Here is a 23,818-nt window from a genome sequence, read left to right on the forward strand (position 1 = left end):
AACATATTTGATGTCTTAATTGCTATTGTAGGCTCAATTTTACTATGGTGACAAGAAAACTTGATCTGCAAAAACAAGCAGCATCATTAATTAAAAAACAAAAAAACTATTGTTTAGAGCATATTATTGTAACCTCAGTACATCTAAGCTGTACTGGGTGTGTAAGATTCATGTGTGAAAGAAGGTGTGGTTAAGGAATTGGTTTAGTATATAAGGCTATTCTTTCACTAAGAAGAAAAAAACTTGTGAACTTCAAAGATAATACATAATTCTAATATCAAATAATATATGCTTTATGCAATGCTCTTGTGTTTATGAATTTTATTGACAGTTGTCCTTAAGGCATCCAAAGTGAGACAGACATTTAGGTAAGCGTTTAGTTTGTTATAGCTGTACTTTGTTTTTTATAGTTAGTCTGTTGTATCTCTGACATTTATAAATATGAACACTGAACACATAACCTTTTTCTTGGATAATATTGGTGATCACGATGGGTTTTGACTTTAAGACATTGATTTACTCTCTTAATTATACAAGCTCTTAATTATAAGTCCATGATTCACAAAATGGTTCAAAGAATAAACAAATTCATAAAAACATTAAGAAAAATGAAAGAATTAATTTTTAAAAAAATGAAGATCAAGTATAAAGTTCATAAGAATGTGCAATTCCTGAAAAATTCTTAGGAAGTTCTCAAATATTTTCTTAAGACCATCTTACATTTTTCTTTAAAAGTACTGACATTGGTTTTATGTGATTGTGTTTTGCTGAAGGCTCGCAGATCAGCACATTAAATGAAAACCACCTCAAAGTACATGAAAATTGTCAAAATATCTTTGTAAAAATAGTCTGAGAAAGAAAAAAACATGCACCAATTTATTGGATCCATGCATTTGGTGGAAATGAAACAGTCAGTCAAGTTTTCCTTTTTAGTAACCTTATTACCACTGTAATATATATATATATATATATATATATATATATATATATATATATATATATATAATATTAGTGCTGTCAATCGATTAAAAAAAATTATTTAATTAATTAATCGCACATTATTTTTTAAAATTAATTGCAATTAATCCCACCTAACAACAAAGTTTTTAAATATACTTTTATATTGCAATAATTTCACATTCAATCTTCAAATTAACACTGATACCAATATACTGATGTCTCTATAAAATGCCCCCAATATTTAACCACTGACTATAGCCATTAGTATTACAGTATATTTGAGAGATATAAATTTTAACATTAGACATTATACATATTTAAGTGAACTTAAAACAATCTTCACATAAACCCATTATAATAAATGTCATATTTACCTGTGCCCCTTAGCAGAAATATACAGAAATTGAAGTTATCAAACACTAAATTCTGAATTAAATATTATAATTGTGATGATTTTGGCTCACATTTAACAAAAACCCACCAATTCACCATCTCAACAAATTAGAATACTTCATAAGACCAATAAAAAAAAACATTTTTAGTGAATTGTTGGCCTTCTGGAAAGTATGTTAATTTACTGTATATGTACTCAATACTTGGTAGGGGCTCCTTTTGCTTTAATTACTGCCTCAATTCGGCGTGGCATGGAGGTGATCAGTTTGTGGCACTGCTGAGGTGGTACGGAAGCCCAGGTTTCTTTGACAGTGGCCTTCAGCTCATCTGCATTTTTTGGTCTCTTGTTTCTCATTTTCCTCTTGACATCGATTCTCTATGGGGTTCAGGTTTGGTGAGTTTGCTGGCCAGTCATTTAACCAGTCATTTAACCAACTTTTGGTGCTTTTGGCAGTGTGGGCAGGTGCCAAATCCTGCTGGAAAATGAAATCAGCATCTTTAAAAAGCTGGTCAGCAGAAGGAAGCATGAAGTGCTCCAAAAGTTCTTGGTAAACGGGTGCAGTGACTTTGGCTTTCAAAAAACACAATGGACCAACACCAGCAGATGACATTGCTGATCATCACAGACTCTGGAAACTTAACACTGGACTTCAAGCAACTTGGGCTATGAGCTTCTCCACCCTTCCTCCAGACTCTAGGACCTTGGTTTCCAAATGAAATACAAAACTTGCTCTCATCTGAAAAGAGGACTTTGGACCACTGGGCAACAGTCCAGTTCTTCTCCTCCTTAGCCCAGGTAAGACGCCTCTGACGTTGTCTGTGGTTCAGGAGTGGCTTAACAAGAGGAATACGACAACTGTAGCCAAATTCCTTGACACGTCTGTGTGTGGTGGCTCTTGATGCCTTGACCCCAGCCTCAGTCCATTCCTTGTGAAGTTCACCCAAATTCTTGAATCGATTTTGCTTGACAATCCTCATAAGGCTGCGGTTCTCTCGGTTGGTTGTGCATCTTTTTCTTCCACACTTTTTCCTTCCACTCAACTTTCTGTTAACATGCTTGGATACAGCACTCTGTGAACAGCCAGCTTCTTTGGCAATGAATGTTTGTGGCTTACCCTCCTTGTGAAGGGTGTCAATGATTGTCTTCTGGACAACTGTCAGATCAGCAGTCTTCCCCATGATTGTGTAGCCTAGTGAACCAAACTGAGAGACCATTTTGAAGGCTCAGGAAACCTTTGCAGGTGTTTTGAGTTGATTAGCTGATTGGCATGTCACCATATTCTAATTTGTTGAGATAGTGAATTGGTGGGTTTTTGTTAAATGTGAGCCAAAATCATCACAATTAAAAGAACCAAAGACTTAAACTACTTCAGTCTGTGTGCATTGAATTTATTTAATATATGAGTTTCACAATTTGAGTTGAATTACTGAAATAAATTAACTTTTCCACGACATTCTAATTTATTGAGATGCACCTGTATATATATATATGCACTGCCGTTCAAAGGTTTGGGATCAGTAAGACTTGTAATGTTTTTTAAAGAAGTCTCTTATGCTCATCAAGGCTGCATTTATTTGATCAAAAATACAGAAAAAAACAGTAATCTTGCAAAATGTTATTACAATATAAATTTCTATTTTATATTGTAAAATAGAAATTTATATTGGTTTCTATTTTAATATACTTTAAATTTCTGTGATGCAGAGCTGAATTTCCATCAGCCATTGCGGACTAAAGTGTCCTTCAGGAATCATTCTAATATGCTGATTTATTATAAGAATTATCAATGCTGGCAACAGTTGTGCTGCCAAATATTTGTTTGGAAACTGCTTCAAAATATAAATCTTTTCTAACAATATAAATCTTTGCTATCACTTCTTATCAATTTAACACATCCTTGCTGAATAAAAGTTTTAATTTCTTTCAAAAAAAGAAATAAAAATTTACTGACCCCAAACTTTTGAACAGTAGTGTATATTGTTAGAAAATATTTCTATTTTAAATAAATGCTCTTCTTTTTAACTTTTTATTCATCAGAGAATCCTGAAAAAAAGCATCACAGGTTCCAAAAAAATATTAAGCAGCACGGCAGTTTCCAGCACTGATAATAAATCAGCATATTAGAATAATTTCTGAAGGATCATGTGACATTGAAGTCTGGAGTAATGATGCTGAAAATTCAGCTTTGCATCAAAGGAATACATTTGATTTTAATGTATATTAAAATAGAAAAATGTTATTTTACATCGTAATAATATTTCACAATATTACATTTTTCCTGTATTTTTGATCAAATAAATGCAGCCTTGATGAGCATAAGAAACTACTTTAAAAAAACCGTTCTGATCCCAAACTTTTGAATGGCAGTGTATATCACATACATAATTATTATGCAAGTTGATATTCTGATGATATTTTTTTTCCAAGCACATTTCACCGATAAAATGAGCCAGAAAAATATGTTTAACTCAGACTGAAAAGTCAAAAATTCTTAAATCCCCATGAGAAATATTCAAAACAGAAATTGCAAAGTTAAGACATGATCATTGGACAGCAAAATGCTCATTGGGTCAGCGGGGTCAGAAATATCAGGTGGAGAAAAAGAGACACATGTTAACTGCAAAAGATTTAAGAACTAATGTTTAGAATTTGGTGTAAAAACCATCAGGAACCATTTAGTCTCCAGCGCCACCATTTTCCAGAACTCTAACCTTCCTGGAGTCACCACCACCAAACACTGTACCTATGCTAAAATGGTGCTTTAAACACGCTTGGCTCAGAAGTTTCCGATCTATAAATCCATCATCCGCAGGTGGTCTGGTTTCATTTGTAGGCAGTCTGGATTCGTTGCTAAGACTTAAGTTTCATTTGGGATATTTAATATATATAATTTTTAAAGACTGACTGATGTTTGTTTCAACACTATTTTTAAATGTGTGCATTTTAGCCTACTATTATATTCTTACGTTGTAAACATAGCATTGTGGGTGGTACTAACAGAAACTGATGAATCAACATTTGTTAGTATGATATGCACCTATAGGAAGAGGGTAAAATAAGAAACTGCCTGTAATTGACCCAGAAAACTCATGTTAAAAATATTTTTTAAAATAAATATGTAAATTTATAATGAAATAAGACGTTTATTATTATTATTTGGAAAATTACCAACTTCTCATTGGATGGGCCACAGCTGAAAGTGGGTGGGCCTATGCCCACCCAGGTCAGCCTGTGGCCTCGGCAGTGTGTGTAAGTGTTCTGCAGACTGCTGTTTTTTGTTTATGGTATTCACTAGCAACATGTTTTGCAAAAGACTTCTTTTTGACATTGACTTTTTTTTTTTTTTTACATACTGAAACAGATCTTTTTATAAGAATCTTAATCAATAAGCAGAATCAGAATCACTAAATTTAAAATGATACCCAATTATGAATAAATGGTACTGCAAAAATGTTGGATAACGAGTCAATATTTCTCCTTTGGGGACAATAAATTATATTTCCATTTCTTTAAGTCTCAAACTAAGGAGGATTTTAATTTTAAATTTATTTTTCCCCCTTATAGAAGTGTACATGTTAAATTAACTCAGCCTGAACAGAAGATTCTTGAAGACCTTGAAGTAGTAATAACAGAAGTCTGAGGCAAGAGCACTTTGTTCTTAAATTTCTGTTGCATCAGTTTTGTTTTTACAAGATGTCTACACCACGACTTCCAGAAACTAATGGAAATATTAAAACCACTCTTGACATAGCTATGGATGTGTTATCATATTTGAAAGAGATTGTGTTCTTAAATGAAATTGAAAAAAATATTGAAGAGGAATGTGACATCAAAAAGGAGCATGGTGATTGCTGGACAGCTGATGACATTAAACGAGTTTGGGAGAAAACGGAACCAATGGATATAACCTCAGAAGACAGACGACACCGGGCTCTTGCTATAATGACGCAGCTGGTAAAAGGTTGGGTTTATGATGAGTGTAAAAGAAAAGCACAATCTGATCTGAAGGAGGATGCAATTTTAGACCAGAAGTTTGGGCAGATGAATTTGGATGATAACCTGGAACAAATGGAAGGTGAAGAAAAGAATCCAAGATGCAACATGGAAGAAAACCCAGGAGACAGATCATCTAAAGACAAAGCTGAACCAAACAAATTGACATCAACTGGGGGAGTTGAGCAGCATTATGGAGGAGATTCCAGTGCATCTAAACCCAGTCAAACAGGCCATGTTGCAAAAAAGGATAAAAGGTTGGAAAGTGAAAGCCCAAACAAATCCAATTCTCCAACCAACTACATACGGATCCCACTCTCAGTCTTGTTTAGTGATGAGTCAACCTCTAGTGAAGACATAGTTTCAAATTCCAGACCTCCATATAAATTAATAGACAGAGTTCCTGAACTTACTACAATGAGTAAAAAAACATCTTATGTTGTGTTATACAACAATCAAACCAAGAATGCTGCATGGGTGTATGAGATATTGAACAGGAGTATTTTAGCTAAAAAATGTGAGAAGAAAAAAAGTGTCTTCAAACCGGATGGTTCAATTAATTCAATCAACTCAACACCTGAGAGCAAGAAAAAGTATGGACATTCCTATGACCAAGGTCATCATGCCGCTGCTGCCAATCACACGTGGAGTCAGGATGCCTATAATGACACCTATGTGTTCAGCAACATGTCACCACAGTGTAAGGAGGTAAACCGTGGCTGAGATAACAGTCACCCCCTTATTATATTTAAACAAACCTGCCTGACCATATAAACCTGGGATTATCAGAGATGGATAAAACATTTTTATCCATCTTAGTTTTGTAAATCCGTTAACTGAGAGGGCTGTGCGATTTTGGGGGAAAATATCAAATTGCGATTTTTTTTTTTTTGACAGATATTGCAATTGCAATTTGATTTGCGATTTTAAATTTGCAAAGTCAAGCTTCAGCTCAATATTGTCAATAATGTGCAGCACAGTATGAGTATCGTTACCCTGCTGAAAAAAAAACAATAGAAACTATTATCATGTACTAATAAAATCATCTAAGAATGTATCTTTTATTCTCCAGTACTGAAAGCAGAACCGATAAAGGAGCTCTTGATATGCGTTGTGACGCAGCTCTTGCAAATTACCTTTTTTGTTCATTGTCTGTCATTTCGAAGCTGAAGTTACACACGTTTTTCGATGAATCGCACAGCCCTATTAACTGACCATGTCTTTTTATTTAAATGTATATTATTAGTAGTATTAAATGTATATTATTATTATTAAACTGTAATATAATATCTTAATATTAACTGGTTAGGGCTATACTTTTACATTTATTGTTATATATGCTTATTTCCCTCTCAATTCATGTATCACTTTACCTAATTAATGTTCTGTATAATTATGCTAGTATTGCATAATTATGCTAGCAGTCCAAAAACTGTAAACGCCTGACAATTATGCCAATAAACTTTTGACTTTATGATTATATTTACACCGGTACGTGACGATAAATTAGTGTGCTGTGTTTTCATTTACAATGAAACTACGCAAATGATTCATTCATCAACAAAACACTGTAGTATTTATAATTATAGTCTATTAATTAGCTGAAATATATGTTAAATTCAATCTTTAAACTGCACTTCCAGTAAAAATTCCCGTAAGTCATATAGTATAATCAAAGCTTTACTGGCATATCGAGCATTTACAGTAGGCTATAATTTACAAAACTATATAGAACGTTAAGAGATCGAAATGAAAGGGAAAAAAATGATAGACATAACAATAAACATATATAAACATATAACCAATAATAATATACAAATTTTATGGAAAAAAAGATGATCAGTTCATGGACTTACAAGACTGTGGGATGGATAAAAATGTTTTCTTGTAGGCCTATTTTATTTTATGTGTTTTATGTAACATTTATTCATGATAAATTTCTTGCGACTGCTGTCTACATCGTGTGCAATACAGTCGCTAGGCCTACTTCATTAAGAATAGGAAAAAATCTAAGCTAGTCAAAGTGCTATCTTGAAGATTTAGTAACTGAATAAAAAATAAGATAACCTGGGTAATTGAATGTTATTCAAAAAACATTTCTGTGTGCAAATTACCCGATTGATGACTGTTCTTTGAAGAGCAGTTTTCCAGAAGAATGGTAGCATTGGCTGACCTAAAACATAATATATATTATACATTATATCTAGTGCTGGGCAACGATTAATCGCGATTAATCGCATCCAAAATAAAAGTTTTTTTGTACATAATATATGTGTGTGTATTGTGTATATTTATTATGTATATATGAATACACACCCATGTATGTATGTATTTAAGGAAAATGTGTTATGTTTATATATTAAATATATTTATATATCATATTAATTATATTAATATAAATATATACATGTAAATATTTTCAAAATATATACTGTATGGGTGTGTCTTTATATACACATAATAAATATACACAGTACACACAGATATATTATATAAACAAAAACTTTTATTTTGGATGCGATTAATCGCGATTAATCGTTGCCCAGCACTAATTATATCACATAATCATAAAACAAAATACATTCTAGATTTCTACACTTAAACTAGAACATTGGCATGAACAAAAGTGAAACTTATGCTGCACTTTGAAAATTATGATATATTAACAAATTATGTTATTTATGCAAAGACGCACCATTTCTCCTCAGAGGCTGTCTCAGGTGAATCCAAAGTCAGCTGCAGTGTTTGGTAGGGCTGTTCGATTCCGGAATTTTTAGAATCGATTCCGATTCCGAAATCCAGGAATCGATTCCTCTCTGTTTTTTTCAATTCTTTTTTTTTTTTTACACTAACACCATGTCTACACAGGACGCGACCGTTGTCGCCTTATGTCGTAACAGCTAGAAGCTATTCACACTGTAGACCTTACTTCCTATCAGAAATATCGTGAGCTCTTGATCAAACACACACCAGCTAACTTAAATCTTCATGAGCACTTGATATTTAGATAGGTGTGCTGGAACTAAAATGAATATGAATTAATTTTAAAAATGAATAAATTATTAAATACATACATGCATGCATGCTCGGATACATACATAAATAAAAATGCTGTACAGCTCAGTGGTTATAACCATACATTTGGATTTATTAAATTCAGTATTTAAAAAAATTAATACATTTTTAATACAATCCTCTGTTGTCTACTTTCTACAATTAGTGCAGTGCTAATCTTGCATTCAAGCCACAAAACTTCTGAAATGTAACAAAACAATCAGTGTGAAGTACATATTTCATCCAGTGTCATAAAACTGTACAGTTTTAAACATGCTAAATTAAACAAATTCCTGTTAAATTTTAAAAGCCTTGTGCTCATGAACAGACTCACTTTACACATATACTGTACACTTTGTATTAAAAACAACACTCAGAGCAGGGTACAAATTGATCCAACATCACATAGGCCTAGACCAGTTGCATATTGTAGTGTAAGAACATCATACATTTCACCTGAGAGCTCTTCAGGCAGGAGCGTCTTTTTGAGATAAGCTCACCAGACTTTGAAAATACAGGCTCGCTTGGCACAGATGTTGCCATTATATCCAAGTATTTTTTTGCCAGAGTCTGCAAGTTTGGGAACTTTTGTCCTTGTTCGTGCCAGAAGTACAATGGTAAAGACATTCTGTTGACATTTGGCTGGCAGAGGTACATTTTCACTTCAGAGATGATATCCATATTTTTGTTTTTTTGCTGACTCACCTGTGAGAGAGAGCGAGACAGACATACAGAGAGAGACAGATATTGAGATCAGTGGAGCATTTTCTTCAAAGGAACACACAGTAAAACACACTGACAGCCTCAGTCTCCAATGTGTTTGTTTGTTTTTAAAGGAGTGCGAGTAAGAAAAAAAAAATCTGGCCAACTAGGTCCCTCAATCTGGAAGGGACAAAAAAAAAAAACTTTCAACCATTTTCTTATTTGTGACCCTGGACCACAAAACCAGTCATAAGGGTCAACATTCTGAAATTGAGATTTATAAATAATCTGAAAGCTGAATAAATACGCTTTCCATTGATGTATGGGTTGTCAGTAGTTGTCAGTATCAGACAATATTTGGCCGAGATACAACTATTTGAAAATCTGGAATCTGAGGGAGCAAAACAATTCTAAATATTAAGAAAATCTCCTTTAAAGTTGTCCAAATGAAGTTCTTAGCATTGCATATTACTAATCAAAAATGAAGTTTTGATATATTTACAGTAGGAGTATATACAAAATATCTTCATGGAACACGATCTTTACTTAATATCCTAATGATTTTTGGCATAAAAGAAAAACGGATCATTTTTACCCATACAATGTATTTTTGGCTATTGCTACAAATATACCCCTGCTATATGACTGGTTTTGTGGTCCAGGGTCACATTTATTAATGCTTACAGTATTTTCCAAGAACTGGGTGATTATATGTCAAGGTTTTGACAGTCAGTCAATAATTCGCTCAGTGGGTAGGGAATCGTAATTTGGCCGCTCAAACACTTCCTGTGACTTCACTGCCTGACAACAGTTTAGAAAATAATGACAAATCCAGCCATTATAGTGATCAGTGGTCCCACCCCAAATTAACACCATTGGTCAAGTATTCCTTTGAAGGATGGGCCACTCAAATGTTTGAGCCAAACGCTGCTCATTTAGGATACACAGTAGTTTACTCCGGATCAGGGGTAGGCAACGTCGGTCCTGGAGTGCCAATTTCCTGCAGAGTTTAGCTCCAACCCTGAAAAAAACCTGCCTGTAGCCCTAGTAATTCTGAAGACCTTGATTAGCTTGTTCAGGTGTGTTTGTTTATGGTTGGAGCTAAACTCTACAGGACATTAGCACTCCAGGACTGACATTGCCTAAGGCTGGCCGCACACTAGAGGATTTTAAGCCCGATTTTAAGGCTGATTTGAACCCCCGAATGATCGGGGTGTGTGGCCCAATTTACGGCTTGTCGCAAACTATTTTTTTGTCCAGAAAATCCTCTATTGTGTGGTGTCATTATGATTATTTATCTGCTACCGATCGAGACGGAGCATCGCTGTACTCAAATTGATCGGGCTGCCTCTGACGTGATACCTGCGATAGCCAATGCGAGCGAGCAAGCGTCACTCACCGGATGTTGTGTGCTTCTACAGCTGAAACCTGGCAGCCACAAACATGCCGTGAAAGCAGAGAACATCATCCATATTCTTTTGTATACTTTGTTTTTCACTGTGAAACAGAACCCGCGCCAGGAGAGCCAGCTGACAATGTCGATTATCCTCTATTTGTTTAGTCACGTTTGATCTCGCGAGTGTCCATGAGATCACGTCACTGTGAAATCGTTCCTACAATCTTCAAGTGTGTGGTCTCGCGGCCTGTTCGAATCATCTAGTGTGCGCGTTCAGAGGATTATAAGGCTAAAAATCAGTTGAACTGTCTTCATGTCTGTGGTCTCCCATGGTTTTAAAATCGGTTAAGATTTGAAAATCGTCTAGTGTGTGGCCAGCTTAACCCTGCTCTGGATTTACTCAGGGATTACAGAAAAAAATTTACACATGCAAAAAAAAAAATCTTACCTTTCAACCTCCAGTAATTTGGACTCTAGTGAGAAATCATCAGTAATATAATGTGCTGTCACAGAAATATATGATTCCATGGCAACAGATGTCCATAGGTCTGTTGTAAGACAAACACTTTGTACAGCCTGAAAAGAAATTAATGTAAAAATGTCATTATTTAACCCATTCCATCATTTTGAGACACTTTGATCCAGAACTTATATATTTATATAAGTTATATTTATATATTTATAATGTCTCCATAAATGATTAAACAATCATAATAATCATTAAAATGGTTACGAGACTTTCCTTTTACTTTTATGAATAAAAAATGTTTTTTGGTCAAAATGATTAAAAAATGATGGACCAGGTCATGTGTTATCTAATGGAATGTCACTGTTATTTGTCATATTAACAAATAAGTAATTGCTATCTACATTGTTCAGTATATAGTGATTAATACAAGATTAATCAAATTATAAATACGTTAATTTAACATTTTGCATTTTGAAAAGAAGAAAACACAGCATATTGAAATAGAAGGGAAATAATAGTAAACAGGAAAATACAATTAGTTACTCAGACGTACGGTGAGCTGGTCCTTCAGAGCTTGCTTCTCTTTTTTATATCTTTTCTGGATAAGTTGTTTTGTTGTTTGTCTGCAAGGAATTCTGTACTTTGGGTCGAGTGTGTTCACCAATGCTCGAAAACCTTCATCTTCCACAACAGATACTGGCTGCATGTCCTTAACTATAAACTCGATTAGCTTTTGATCAATTTTTTGTTTGGGAAGACTATGAGCTGCAATGAAAGAACAATAATAAAGAAAATAAAATGAGGCAGATAAAAGAAATACATTTTTAAAAAGTCTTGAAAAACAAAATAACCCTGACTAACCAACTAAGACTCACATTGCTACAGCTAGGGGTGTGCGATATCGTCTGCGATAATATCATAATTTTTGTTTTAACGATGTGCGATTTGACATTATCGAGTATATCGCGAAAAGCAAACAAAACAAATCCACAGATTGCAGGCAAGATTAGGTGATGAAGTCTAGTAAGGTTTAAACTAGTGCGTTCTATCACTGCATGGTTCAGTCTATTAAAAATGCTTTTACAATGATCACATAATTCAAGACATGGGGTCAGAAAATCTATATATTTATATAATTTCATATAGTTAATCAATATCACACAAAGCTAGAGTGCCTTTTTTCTCCAAAAATTAGCATGACTTTAAATGTGATATTGATTTTATACAACAGTTCAAACAAGAAGTTTATATTAAGACACTTACGTTTACACTTTTAAACCAAAGCTGGGCTTTCCCATACCCTCTTTCTCAATAAGCGCTTGTCAGTGTGAGCATCTGATGTTGTTGCACTCTCAAAAATTGTGTGGTGGTGACCCTCGCGTACGCGTAAAAAGGGAAGTATACTTTGGGCTTAAGGCTGCATCTTTGCAAAGCTTTGACATATTCACACCAAACTTTGGGTTCTCACACTGTCACCTCACACTTAATTGGCCCCTTAATTGCTGCTTGAAGCTATATTTAAATGTTGTGTTCCTATGGAAATCTAATCTTACTGTTAATTCCATGAGGTATAGGCACTTAGGATCAGCCTTAACAGAATAAGCTGAAATTGATGGAATTTCAACACAAGTTCTGCCCACAAATTTGAAGGTTAACCCTAAACTTTACCCTAATCACTACAATATAAATATCCAAAAGGCACAAGTTTGTTTGAAAAAAGTGTTAGTTATGTAATAACAGTATATATTGGAGGTGCTTTTTCAAATACAAAAGTTTTTCTTCTACTAGATGATTATTATATCATCAGTTAGCTTTCATTTTCTACCCTGATATATAAAGATGTTTTGGTAATCAGTGAGATCAATCTATAGAAAAGCTAAAATAACAGCACTCCATTAGGTGTTGAGATTGAATGTTTGGGTTATTCTGTGTTGCAGGTTCAGGCATGATGCAAAGCATTATTCCCAAGAGCAAAACCAAAGGTACTGACATCTGTGGAGTGGACCACTGCTATTATATAATCCGCTCTGATCTCGGCTGCTATATGCAGTCAAGTAATTTCAAAGAAGGGTCAGACCTCAAAATTTTCAGTCTGCACCCTGCCTGCCAAGATGGAGACCATTACCTTGGTCATCAGGATGGCTATGTAACGTAATCTTAATCTTTATCTTTGATTTATAATTTTAGCTTTAGGGAACCAAATCGTAGAAATTCGGTTTTGATCTGATTAATTGATATTAATCAAAATGTATAATTTATACCTTATTAACAACTCGACCAGCGAGTATTAATACAGTATATTTTAGCAATTCTTCTTATTGTTGATAATAATACAGAATTGATTGGGAAATTTTGCCTGAGCAACAGGTAACACGATCTATGGCAAATAATTTAAGATTTGAAAATCACTGCACCAGACTATTCATTAAAAATGAATCGAGAGTTTATTTACTATTCTAGGATACAATACAAAACAAAACACATACACACACATACACAAGTTATGGCAAGATGAAAGCAGTTTGAAGAAAGTTAAGCTATTCTCTTTCCTGAGAGTAAACGACCTTGGAAGTCACAAACAGAAGACTCGGTTATCGTTATCTTTTAACGATTCATTCAATTCAATCAGCTCAGCGAATTAAAGATTTGTTTGTTTTACTTGCTGTGAGTTGAAGTTGAGTTGAAGGCTGTACTTCTTGAGGTGTTGTTGGAGGGAAGTCCTGGACTTTATGCTGATGTGTTGTCGCGTGACGTCACTCGGGATTCCTCCTTTGGATTTGATGGCTTTCTGGTAGCGCGCGAATAACAAGTTTGAAGTTCTTACGCAGCAGCTTTGCAAGTTACTTTGGTCAGACGTGGACAGAGTGTGGAAGTCTTTTAGATGATCAGCCAGATGTTTGCAGCACGATCGGGGCAACGCCCAGACTTTCAGCCACGTTCCTTGCAGTTTCACCAGTTGTTCAAACCGTTCAACCCCGTTGTTCTTCCTCTTTTTTCAAAGTTGGGGTGTCTGTTTTTATCGGACAGAATTAAGTCCATCCTATTCACTGTCTGATCCAATCACATTGTCTCTGTAGGGCAGAGCCCCGCCCAGCACGACTCCTTTTCGTGCATACATTATCTGCTCATAAATATGTCACATGGAGGAAAATATCCTAGCAGATTTCTATAAAGTGTTATAATCGTACCTTATGATGCTAAAAGTCAACATTCATCCTTATTTTTTTATTTATTTATTTATTTATATATATAGCGCTTTTACAATACAGATTGTGTCAAAGCACTTAACAGTATCAAATTGGAGGATAGAGTGTCAGTGATGTATAATGATGAGATCAAACACTCAATTTTCAGTTAAAGGCATTTCATTATTGAATTCAGAGATGTCATTGTCTAGCTCAGTTTAGTTTAAATAGTATCTGTGCAATCAAATCGGCGACAATCGCTAGAAATTAAGTGTCCCCAACTGAGCAAGCCAGAGGCGACAGCGGCAAGGAACCAAAACTCCTCTGTGACAGAATGGAGAAAACCTTGGGAGAAACCAGGCTCAGTCGGGGGGCCAGTTCTCCTCTGACCAGACGAAACACGCAGTTCAAAAGTTTATATTTCTATTTTAATTTTGTTGCAATTTCTAACAATAGTAGTATTATGTAGTTAGGTATTTTATTATATTTTAGTTATTTTGTTATTTTTGGTTGATTATATCTAGGGATATATCTCTGGGGGTCATCTTATCACTTTATTGCAATCAAAACAACGTTTAATTCAATATCAAACATGAGGAATTTGTCATATTGAATACCTGTAATCCTCCTAAATGGGTTAAGTCATAGATTAAAATATCCTAAATTCTAGTAACCACAGCAAGATAAACGAAACATAGAATACCACATTTATATATATTTTGTCTCTTGAGTATATTGCTTTAATAGCAGCAGTCTTTCCTGGATTGTCCTTTTTAGCAAAGTCCATAAAAGTTTTGGGTGTTTCTTTTGGAGAAGAAGAGAAAAGAGGCGCCTTCCTTTGGAAAGCAAGGAGACCAGAGCTGAGGTCATGAGGTTACGAGGAGTATCACGTAGTGTGGCTCTGGTGATCTTCTTGTCTCAGACGAAGTTGTAAGTCAGTCAATTCTTGTTTATCAGAAGGTAATTTATGTTAAGCGGGGTCTGTGCTGGAACATGTCCAGATCCCACGTGCTTTGTACTGTTTGGTTATTTGACTTTATTTATGGTAAACTGGTCAGGACCAACATTGAAGATTCTGTGCTTCAAAGAACGGCCAGATGTTCTCAATCCAGCTTCATAAGATGATAAGGAGAACAGACAGGAAGCTTAGTCAGATACTTTGGGCGTTGAGTTGGTCATTTGTAACTTTTACGAGCTGATGACTTAAGATAAGTTCCAGTGGAATGTCCTTAAGTTATACTCATGTGTGTGCATTCTTTTCGACCAGGTTCTACAGCTACTTCTACATCATCAAGGGTAATTCTTACCGCAGAGTCACCGATCTGTTGACAGACAGCAGTGCTGTAGTTTACAGCCTTCATCCCAACTGCCAAGGTGGAGACCACTACATCTTAGCTTTTGGCAATTTTTACATCATCTTTCAAGAAAAGGGCACTTACCAAAGAACAACTAACATGAATCATGACTGGGAAGCTGTAGAATACGACCTGCATCCCAACTAGAGAGATGGTCTGTATTACTGGGGCTTGCGATTCCACTACTACTTCCTCAAGCCGGTCTCAAAGTGGGGAGTTGAATACTACACTGCAAAAACTGAAATCTAAGAAAGTTAAAAAAAGCTTATTTCTAGAAAATGAGTCTTGTTTTTTGCCATTAAAGATAAATAGTCTTATAAAACACATTGCACATTAGACTATAAATCTTAATCTAAGAAAATGTATCTTCTTCGTTCTAGGCAAGTAAATGTTAACTCATTTTAAGCAAGATTTTACTAGAAACAAGTGATAGCTATAAAGCCCAAGTATTGGTGCATGTTCAGTTAGATTGTTATGCTAATTTTAAGACTGATACCACCCCTAAAAATTCTAATTTCAAGAACCTTGAGAAAGGATTTTTCTTTTCTTTTTTTTTTTTAATGATTGAGTCCATCAGTTTTTGAAAATTCATTTTAAGAAAAATTGCTTGTGTGAACAAAACACTTGGCTAAAAAGTGGTTTAATTCTGATTTATTTTGTATCGAAATAAAATAAATATTGCAAATGTTGTATCAACAACAACTTATTCAACATTACAGAATTTTCTGTAGCACAATCACATCTAATCGATTTCTCCCTGTCAAAACAGACAGCACTTAACACGAGTATTAAAATGTCCCCCAAGCAATATTCTGGGTTCATTACAGGTTATGCTCAATCAGCAGCATTTGTTGCATAACGTAAATTATCACAAAAATAAATAACTTTCACTTTTTCTTCTTCAAAAAAAGGTTCGATCAACATTATGCTACTGACAGAGCTTAACTTGTAACCCTAACCTAACATCACAATGATAAATAGAAGAAACAAATTTGTTATACGTTTCAAATAAGTCAAAACACAAATTTACAGAACACACAAGTTTCTCACACATTTGAAGCTTTATGTAATTCAATCACATCTCCAAGGTAATATTTCATAGGGACATATGTCATGTCCTTGTGACTGAAACTGTAATACGGTGTAAAGTCTACAAGGTCATCTGCGTTTATGAGTTCAGTTCCCTCTGCCAGGTTGGGAACCTCAATTTTATAAGACATGTAGACATTTTCGTCTGACGTGATACCAAAAAGAGTTGTAGACTCCGTACTCTTAAGTGCATCCATCTAGGCGGAAATCTGGACTACGACTGTGTGCAAAATTAATGTGACTCAATAAAGATTTAAGAGTAAGAGCCACAAATACGTAACAAATGACGCAGCGCCAAATCATTTTTCTCCGGTGAAATAAAATCAAGATTTCGTACCTAAACAGCAGACATATTGAGTATAAAATCGATGAAAAATGTCTCTTTTAACCGCAGTTTTAAGTTACATCTGGAAAACTACTATTATTACACGCCAAACCAAACACGTAAAAAAAACCACAGGAAATTAGAAAACGCGCGTTGAGCATGCGCAATGCGCAACAGTGGTTTGACCCTGTGACGCATTAAGGGGCTTTCACACAGGACGCGGCATGAGCTGCGCCTGCCGCTGGGTTCAGCGCAGCCCTTCAGATACAAGGCGATTTGCGCTATGCTCGCCAGAGCGAAGTAGGCGGAGTTTTCAACATTTTTAGCGGGAGTTCTATATATCTAGTCATTGGATTGTTGTTCCACCTTTCGGTCAGCAGCAAAACATGTATCTGTCCCGTGCTAAGAAGCGAACAATAGCAGTAGCCCTGTTAGTAATAAGAAGAAAGAGAGCAGCAAGGAAGAAGAGGCTGTGGGTGCATGAAACCCTGAGGTCCAGAGAACAGTTTGGGGAATTCAGGCTTGCAAAGGAGCTCCGTTCTCACAGCGACCGGTTCCAGGTGTACTTTCGGCTCAGTAGGGAGCAGTTCGACAGCTTGTTGAGCAGAGTCGGACCTAGAATCTCAAGGATCCATACAAATTACAGAGAGCCAGTTTCTTCAATGGAGCGTCTGGCAATTTGTCTGAGGTGGGTGATTTATATTGAAATAAAATGTAATAATAATAAAAAATATATTTTATTTCATAGGCTACACACACAGTAGGCTATATTACCCCATACATGTCTTTACCCCACTCCAACCCACACATCAGTTTCTTAATTGGAGGTGGTTAAAAGTTTTGCTGTTTTATTTGTACTGATAGTTAGATTTTACTGAACATTATAATGTCATTAATTTCAGATACCTGGCAACTGGTGACTCCTACACCACCATTGCTTCTAGTTACCGAGTAGGCATCTCCACTGTGGCAGGCATTGTGCCAGATGTGTCCAAGGCCATTTGGGACAGTCTGGTGGATGAATTTCTGCCTGTACCAGAGACTGCTGATTGGCAGGAGATCGCCCTTGGCTTCAAGGAGAGGTGGAACTTCCCCAATTGTGTGGATGCAATGGATGGGAAGCATGTGGTAATCCAGGCACCACATAATTCAGGTTCCCAGTATTTTAATTACAAGGGAACATACTCTGTTGTACTTCTGGCGGTTGTGGATGCAAGGTATCTTTTTAGGGTGGTGGATGTTGGAGCTTTTGGTCGGAACAGTGATGGAGAGACCCTTGCTGCCTCCGCTTTTGGACAAGCCCTGTGGGAAGAGAAGCTGCATCTCCCAGTAGTAGACCGCCTTCGCGCCGCGCAAGCCATTGAAATTAATGGATTTCATAGCGCAGCGCAGTGCATTCCGCGTCCTGTGTGAAAGGGCCTTTAACGTTAAGACGCATGCGCAATCATCGCGCCAAACTGCAGTTAGGAGACGAAGGCACTTCCTCCTCCCGCCAGTTTTTCACCATGGATGGACTCGACGAGGTTGCGATTTCCACTCTTAAAGGTTAGTATTTTCTAAAATCACTTAATTGTTTGTTATGGTAATTCTTGTATTTGAAATTGAATTGTAATCGAATATGCAATGCTTCCTACCGAGAAAAAAAAAACACGTTCCTATCGAATTAAATTAAATTAAGTTAACTGAACATATTACAAAGTTCAGTCTCTTTCTCTTGAGATCTGTTTAATAAATCTTTTCCAGTTTGCTTTCCATGTCGTTTCCATCCAAACTTAATTTATTTTTTGTGAGAGATCACCTTGGGGCATTATCATTTATGATGTTGACGATAACACTGTTCATTCATTATTGTATTCAGTGACATTAGTCAACTATTTCACAACATTTTTAGCACTTATCGATCCTTATGTTACAATATGCACTAAGAATTTTTTTAATTTAAATGTGTACACTAATATTGATTATTGGATAATGAACAAAAAATTAACCGTTTTACTGCCATCAGCCAATGTTATTAAATGCATTATGACTCTTTATTGCTTTTTCATAATACCTACTATTTTTACTGATGCTAACAAAAAGAAGTTTGTCAAGTGTTAAGGATCTTTTATCATTATTGCCTGTTTTTCACTACACTCAGCCATTTCATAGTTGTAAGCCTAATAGTAGGCCCAAAAAACTGTACAATAAGGTTCATTAGTCAACATTAACTAAGAATGAACAATACTTCTATTGTATTTATTAATCATATATTATAATTATTATAATTTCTTTGATAAACTATTTTAATTAGCTATATTGACATGGATGTGTGTTTTTTTTTTCAATATCTGAAGTCTTCGGTGCACAAAGTATACCTGAGTTACACTGACTAATGTATTTTCATGTGTTCTAAGCTGCTAACATTGGAGAAGACATTTTACCAACTCTCTCACGGGAGGATATCCGAGATCTCTTTCCTGGTCCTGAGCACTTCCTGCGGCGCAAAGCCATTTGGCTTTTGACTCATAAGGAAGAACAGGTAATTAACTTAAAATACGTATTTTGGATATTTTTAACCTGTTAGTGGGCATAATTTCAGTATAGATAATTTATATGTAAGTTGGTGTGGTTGAAGAATAACATGTATACATACATGTGAGACAATCTGCATAAAATGATAAATTACTTTATCTGATTTGATTAATGTATATATTTATATTTTAGGGACACATCATTGCTGTTGAAGTCCAAGGTTCATCAGCAGACGACGAACATACTGACAGTTCAAAACAAGATGACCCCAGCACTTCAAAGTTTTTAAAGTTACCCAGCCCAGAATATGTTCTCTTCACTGACAGTGAACTACAACACACGAGACGCACATACTTTGAACAGCAGCGTCTTGGAAAAGAGGGTGACGTCACCTTATCGAAGGAGCTGTTCTGCGGGCTCATCCGAAATACCATGACAAACATGATATCAATTGCAAGAGCGTCTTCAGATGACTACAAATATCCCACTAAATATGAAGTTATTGCCATGGGAAAACGGTTAGTGGAATACTACCCTATGATAAAAGATAAGTCAACTGGATCTAGGCATGAGTGGGTGAGTGACATCATTTAATTAATTATTTAAAAAAAAAAACATTGTTTTGCTGCTGACATTGCTTCAAAATTATTCATTGATGCTTTTGTTCTGTTGTATAGGACACTGTTGCCAAAAAGCTCCTGAAGCGACTTTCAAATATCCGAAGTCCCGTGAAGGCCAAACAGCCTCCTTCCAAAAGAGCATGTCAGGACAGAGAACCTTCTGCTGCAGTGGCAAGCGACTATGACGCTGATTCCAGCGCGTCAACAGTCAATCTGTCACCACCTTCAAGATCAAGCACCCCACGGCAAGAAACGTTCCGCACAGGATTTCTAAGTTGCCTAAAATAACCAGGTGTTGGTTGTTTGCGATAGGCGCAGCGCAAACAACCAACACCTGGTTATTTTAGGCAACTTAGAAATCCTGTGCAGAACGTGTCCCCAGGAAGTGGCACGTCTGGCCAGCTTACTTTAAAATGTATTAGTGTATTTAGTAAATAACAATGTTTGGTAATATATGTACGCCTAATTCTTCCTTATTTTTATGTAGAATACATTCTCGAATTGTTGATTTTGTGCGTCTTGTTCAGTAATTATATTGTATGGCTAAATTGTAGCTGATGGTCCAGACAACAGCCTTGACAGCCAGAAAACCCAGGCAAGACATTACAGGACTCTGCAAGAAATGTACAAAGCAAAGAAGCCCAACAAAGCTGCTGTAACCCATCTATTAGACCTGGAGTTCCAGTCCAGAAGAAATTTCATTGACTCGAATGCTTTGAAGGAGCAAGACAAACCAACAAAAATTTTGCAAGCATACCCCTGCTTCAAAGAACTGGACCATGTGGGTACACAGAAGCATAGTTCAGACAGATGTATAATGAACTGACAAATATCCCATATCCTAACTGCAAACAGAAAAACGTTTTTTTTTTTTTTTAATACTAAATATATAATTCTTTCAGGCAATGGATGAACTGCGGAGAATCATTGAGCCAGACAATTGCCAATACATTTCTGAGGTGAAGGGCAGGTGGGAGAACTAACCTACTCCAAGGTTCAGTTTTATGGAGTTATGAAGAAAGTCATGAAGCCTCCAAGGACATTAAATGGAGGTAAAGCTTTATTTAATTCTAGGGTTCTCAACTCTGGTCCTCAAGGTCCAGTTCAGCTCCAACCCTAATCAAACACACCTGAACAAGCTTATCATTGTTTTCAGGTCCTACTAGAAATCTACAGGCTGGTGAGTTTGATCAAGGTTGGAGCTAAACTCAGAGAACCTTTATTATAGATCAGTGGTTTTCAATTCAAAAAGAAGTTTTTCAGTTTTGAGTTGAAAACAATGTTTTGTAAACAGCCCCTTAATTCAGTTCATGGAGCTCTTTTCTAATGAACTTATGATCTGAATTAGGTCTGTTAAATAAGGGAGACATACAAAATGTCCAGAGCAGTGGGTCTCCAGGATCAGAAACCAGTGGTACAGATTATACCCACAGACCTACTATCTGATACTGATATAAATATATATATTTTTTTCTTCCCTTAACTAGTTGAACATGCCATTGCTGTTTTTACTGCCCTGCTGCTGCTCTTCCCATCTGGCTCTACAGCACCGAAGAAACAGGTCCCAATCAGTGAGGCTTTTTTTCACGTTCTGACGGTGAGTTTTACATCAGTAGTGGTAAATTATTAACAGGTGCCTACACTCTCAATAAAATACTGGGTTAAATCCATCCTAATTGCACTATGTAAAATTGGCCATGCAACATAAAAAATAACTTAAAGGGATAGTTAATAGAAAATTTTTAATTCTGTCGTCATTTACTTGCCCACAAGTTGTTTTGAACTTGTATACCTTTCTTTGTTCTGCCGAACACAAAATTAAGATATTTTAAACAATGTTCATAATCCAACAGATCTGGGTCAGCATTCACTTCCATTGTAGGAATAAAATTCTGTAAAAGTGAATGGTGACCCAGATCTTATTTTTGATTTTTGCTGTGTGTGTAATCTAAATTCTGTATTTTTTTATATTTGGTTTTCTAGCCTTCGGAGGATCCAGATACCTACATCCACAGGTGCGCATTTTCCACTCCTGTCTTGCTGGTTGGTGAGGAGAACTGCATGGTGGTTGTAGGTACAACCCCAGTTCTAACGTTTGACAAAGACTTGCTCCACGAGGGGCCTCTCTACCTCCTGGCCTATTATTATGCATTCCATCTCACATATCCAAAGTGTCTTGCAACACTCTTGTCTGTGTTGCAAACACAAGTTCTGAGAGATGCCATCCACGAGCAGGATGCAACCCCCTCATACAAAAAGGCCATTCAAGAATGGAGAATGTTTGTTGACTAATTACGGTTTCAAACCTGTTGTATGTCTGAGGCTGTGAGACAGCTGCAGTGTTTTGTTTTGTTTTTTGTATTCTTCCATTTGCACTTGATTAGTGCTGTTAGTTTTTTCCCCATTTTCAGTAGTGTTTCATGTCTCTGACATACAATAATGCAATACATTTGAGTAATTACTGTTTGTAACTTACGGGACTACTGTTTGAGGTTATAGTGTTTGTCTGTGCCAGTGTTTTGGTTTTTTTTTTGGTTTTTTTTAAATAAAGTTTTAGTTAGTCAGTCTTGGTGAATTTTTCATTTAATCATGTGAAAGTTACTGTTGTAAGGAGTCAAATTATTTCCCTATGAAATTAACTCCTCGTGAAGCCAAAACTCAGGAACTCTCGCAAACACACATGCCATGCAACAAAACAATAAACTTTCTAATCTGACAGGAAGATCTGGGAGAAAGACCATTTGCTCATCGATCCTTTCACCCATTCTTAGGCCCCCTCCTATCCCCCTGGGCATATGGTCCAGGCCACTGAAAGTTGACATAGAAGTGTTAAGAAGTCAAGTTGCCAGACTTACAAACTGCATTTATTATATCTTAAGAATTCATGATCTTAACCCCTTCATGTTTGGTATCATTTTAATAAAAGTTGTGTGCACAAATTACATGAGTTTCTGGTTCTGCCTTGCAAATTAATGTCTCTTTACGATTTTGACCCTCGCTACATGCTCTAATACATTAATAAGTATTTTCTGTGGTCAAGGAAATATCCTTTCTTAGAGTTGATATGAACTTACACTGAATGTTCGCTGGACGAACAGATCAGTTGATGGCAATTTAATTCTTCTACAGTTATTACTGTCAGCCGATATAAATAATTGTAATTAATCATAATTATTTATATGCATTTCCCTTTTGAGCTAAATTTGCTACAGCTGGTTTATTCATTAAATATAATGAGTAAATGTGTCTGATTAGTCCAAATGCTACACTGGACTGCCTCAATTAACAAATATATACAACATAATTATTAAAACAATATAAACATAAATTACAATATTCACCATTGTTTTAGAAGGGGAGGTTTACAGAATACAGAAGTTAAATTTCCAAGAGTCTCTAGATAGGTCCCCATGTGGATTCTGTAGGGTTTAATATGTAAATAATTTAATTTAGCTCAAAGGGAATCATTTATGATTTTATAGGGAATTTGAACAGAATCACTGTTTTGCGGCTGATCACGGAGTCGGCAGCGATTCACTGAACGAGCCGTATAACATTAATTCTGCACTGGACATTAAAATCCAAAATATAGTGAAAACACTATTAATAAGCACAGTAACAAGATCGGCAGATTAAGACATTAACTTGTAAGCACAAGATACTTCTCTTTTCAATATAAATAAGACTTTATTTATATAAACCTAAGACATAAACTAATCTAACACATGAACACACATTCACACGTTGCAGAAAGAGAGAAAG

The 23,818-nt window shown here is 35.7% G+C and overlaps 1 protein-coding gene across 6 annotated transcripts; it reads left to right on the forward strand.

Moving 5' to 3' along the window:
• Positions 1-199: 199 nt before the first annotated feature.
• LOC131536777 (uncharacterized) lies at positions 200-23,154 on the forward strand. 6 transcript variants are annotated; one of them, XM_058769896.1, is made up of 9 exons: positions 235-368; positions 15,421-17,610; positions 17,825-18,467; positions 19,319-19,443; positions 19,629-20,012; positions 20,114-20,837; positions 20,959-21,108; positions 21,544-21,653; positions 22,040-23,154. In XM_058769896.1, the coding sequence occupies exons 3-6, from the start codon at positions 18,359-18,361 to the stop codon at positions 20,342-20,344; spliced, it is 849 nt and encodes a 282-aa protein (XP_058625879.1). In that variant the 5' UTR covers positions 235-368; positions 15,421-17,610; positions 17,825-18,358; the 3' UTR covers positions 20,345-20,837; positions 20,959-21,108; positions 21,544-21,653; positions 22,040-23,154. The 6 variants fall into 6 exon arrangements, with proteins under 6 accessions (XP_058625877.1, XP_058625876.1, XP_058625875.1 ...); XM_058769895.1 differs by lacking the exon at positions 235-368 and having other exon boundaries at positions 14,531-17,610; XM_058769894.1 differs by lacking the exons at positions 19,319-19,443; positions 19,629-20,012; positions 20,114-20,837; ... (1 more) ...; positions 21,544-21,653; positions 22,040-23,154 and adding exons at positions 4,919-6,055; positions 14,931-15,083 and having other exon boundaries at positions 200-368; positions 17,825-18,346.
• The last annotated feature ends 664 nt before the right edge of the window (positions 23,155-23,818 follow it).

The sequence above is a fragment of the Onychostoma macrolepis genome, chromosome 03, assembly GCF_012432095.1.
Source record: "Onychostoma macrolepis isolate SWU-2019 chromosome 03, ASM1243209v1, whole genome shotgun sequence".
Taxonomy (NCBI): Eukaryota; Metazoa; Chordata; class Actinopteri; order Cypriniformes; family Cyprinidae; genus Onychostoma; species Onychostoma macrolepis.

Excerpts from the sequence above, each read along its gene's own strand:
- LOC131536777 (XM_058769892.1), top strand. The coding sequence starts at position 5,048 with ATGTCTACACCACGACTTCCAGAAACTAATGGAAATATTAAAACCACT. Across the intron at positions 6,056-15,420 it reads TGTCACCACAGTGTAAGGAG|GTTCTACAGCTACTTCTACA; the intron begins GTAAACCGTGGC and ends CTTTTCGACCAG.